Here is a 1500-nt window from a genome sequence, read left to right on the forward strand (position 1 = left end):
ACCTCGGTGGACGCGGCGGCAACGGCGGCGACGAGCTTCTCACCAATAGCCTTGAGTGACTCCGTCTCGTCCACCTCCTCGCCGGCCCACCAGTCGCCCGTCAGGGCCGGGATGAGAACGTCGCGGTCCCGGACGAGCTTGGCGGCCAGCGCCCCCAGCCCGTGGTGCTTGACGAGGTCGGCGTGGAGCCCCGCTTTGTAGCGCCCCGTGGGCCCGACGTAGCTGCGCTTTTGGTAACGCGCGATCATCTCCAGGACGGCGGCCGGGGGGATGCCGAGGGCGGCCGCCGGACGCAGCGCCGTGTTGGCGAGGTTGCTGCGCTGCGCCGGGGACAGGTCGGCCCAGGGGCCCAGGCGGAGGTTGACCTTGCAGAACGGGAGCGTCGACTCGAACGGGATCCTCCACGAGATTTGCGCGCCCGACTTGGTGTCGAAGGTGAGATAGTCGGTGCGCAGGAGAAACAGCAGGAACCGACGGAGATGCTTCGTCGGCGAGGCCGTCGCCCGGTTGATGATGACGGCCAGGGGGCTGGCCGTTGCCTTGGTGGAGGCGGAGGCGGTGGTGGTGGTGATGGCCTCGGTTGCTGCAGAGGCCGGGCAAGGGGCGATGGCGAGGTCGTCCTCGACCTCGTCTGCCACCGTTGTAACGGAGGAGGGGGCCGAGGAGATGGCCTGGGAGATGGCCGAGGGCGCCGGAGATGGCCTCGCGGCGGGGGAAGGCGATGAGCTCCCTGGGCCGGAGTCGCGTCTCAAGGAGGCCTTTCTGACGAGGCCTACTTGAGCGACAACAGGGGCCGCAGGGGTCTCCATGGCGTTGGTGATGGGTTCGGTGGAGGCCATGTTGAGTGTTGGATCTATCCGGAGATTAGAAGAAGAACGGAGAAAGAGAGAAGGGAGAGAAGGAAGAAGCACGTGTAAGGGTTACATACGTACTGGACTTTTGGTGTTGTAAGGCGTGTGGTGGTAGCGGTTGTTTGGGTGAGGGTTATCTTGCAGTGTGAGACTGGGTATGGGTGTGTGAGATAGGAAGCGGAAGATGAAAAGTCCGGAGGAAAGGCTTCCTTTATAGAGAATTTCCTATTAGTTGGGGAATCATAGACCGTGGTTGACTCACAGCATCGGTGGTGCGTGTCCACGAAACTCTGGTACAAGTCAGATTGTTGAGGCGGGGCATCGTTCGTTTGGGACTCGGAACCAGTCTTCTTCCATGGTCCTGATTGTTTTGGTCCGTCTACCGAGAGCCGCCAGGAAGAGAGCCTTCGGCAGTAATTTGGTGAGAGAATTGTTTTGGTGCAATGGATGTGCAGAAATAGTTTGAAGATTCGAAGCCTGAAATTGGCTGCTGAAAAGGTGCAAAAGGACGAGAAAGGTCAAGATGACTTGCTAGAGGTTGAGGCTTATGCGGCGAGAAAGCCAGGGACCATGACAGGCACGTCGCCCTCGACTCCTGCGCTACCTCTGCCAGAATTGGCAGGACTCCTCGTCGAATATTGTGCTTCTT

At 60.5% G+C, this 1500-nt stretch overlaps 1 protein-coding gene across 1 annotated transcript; it reads left to right on the forward strand.

Annotated features, from left to right (window-relative positions):
- Window positions 1-376: 376 nt before the first annotated feature.
- BKA78DRAFT_319359 (uncharacterized protein) lies at window positions 377-1202 on the forward strand. The gene has a single exon (XM_066888850.1). It carries the CDS (start codon window positions 511-513, stop codon window positions 778-780), a length of 270 nt encoding a protein of 89 aa, XP_066742878.1. The 5' UTR covers window positions 377-510; the 3' UTR covers window positions 781-1202.
- Window positions 1203-1500: the final 298 nt, after the last annotated feature.

The sequence above is a fragment of the Phyllosticta capitalensis genome, assembly GCF_038381095.1.
Source record: "Phyllosticta capitalensis strain CBS 128856 chromosome Unknown BKA78scaffold_7, whole genome shotgun sequence".
Classification (NCBI taxonomy): domain Eukaryota; kingdom Fungi; phylum Ascomycota; class Dothideomycetes; order Botryosphaeriales; family Phyllostictaceae; genus Phyllosticta; species Phyllosticta capitalensis.

Excerpts from the sequence above, each read along its gene's own strand:
- BKA78DRAFT_319359 (XM_066888850.1), top strand. The coding sequence starts at position 511 with ATGATGACGGCCAGGGGGCTGGCCGTTGCCTTGGTGGAGGCGGAGGCG.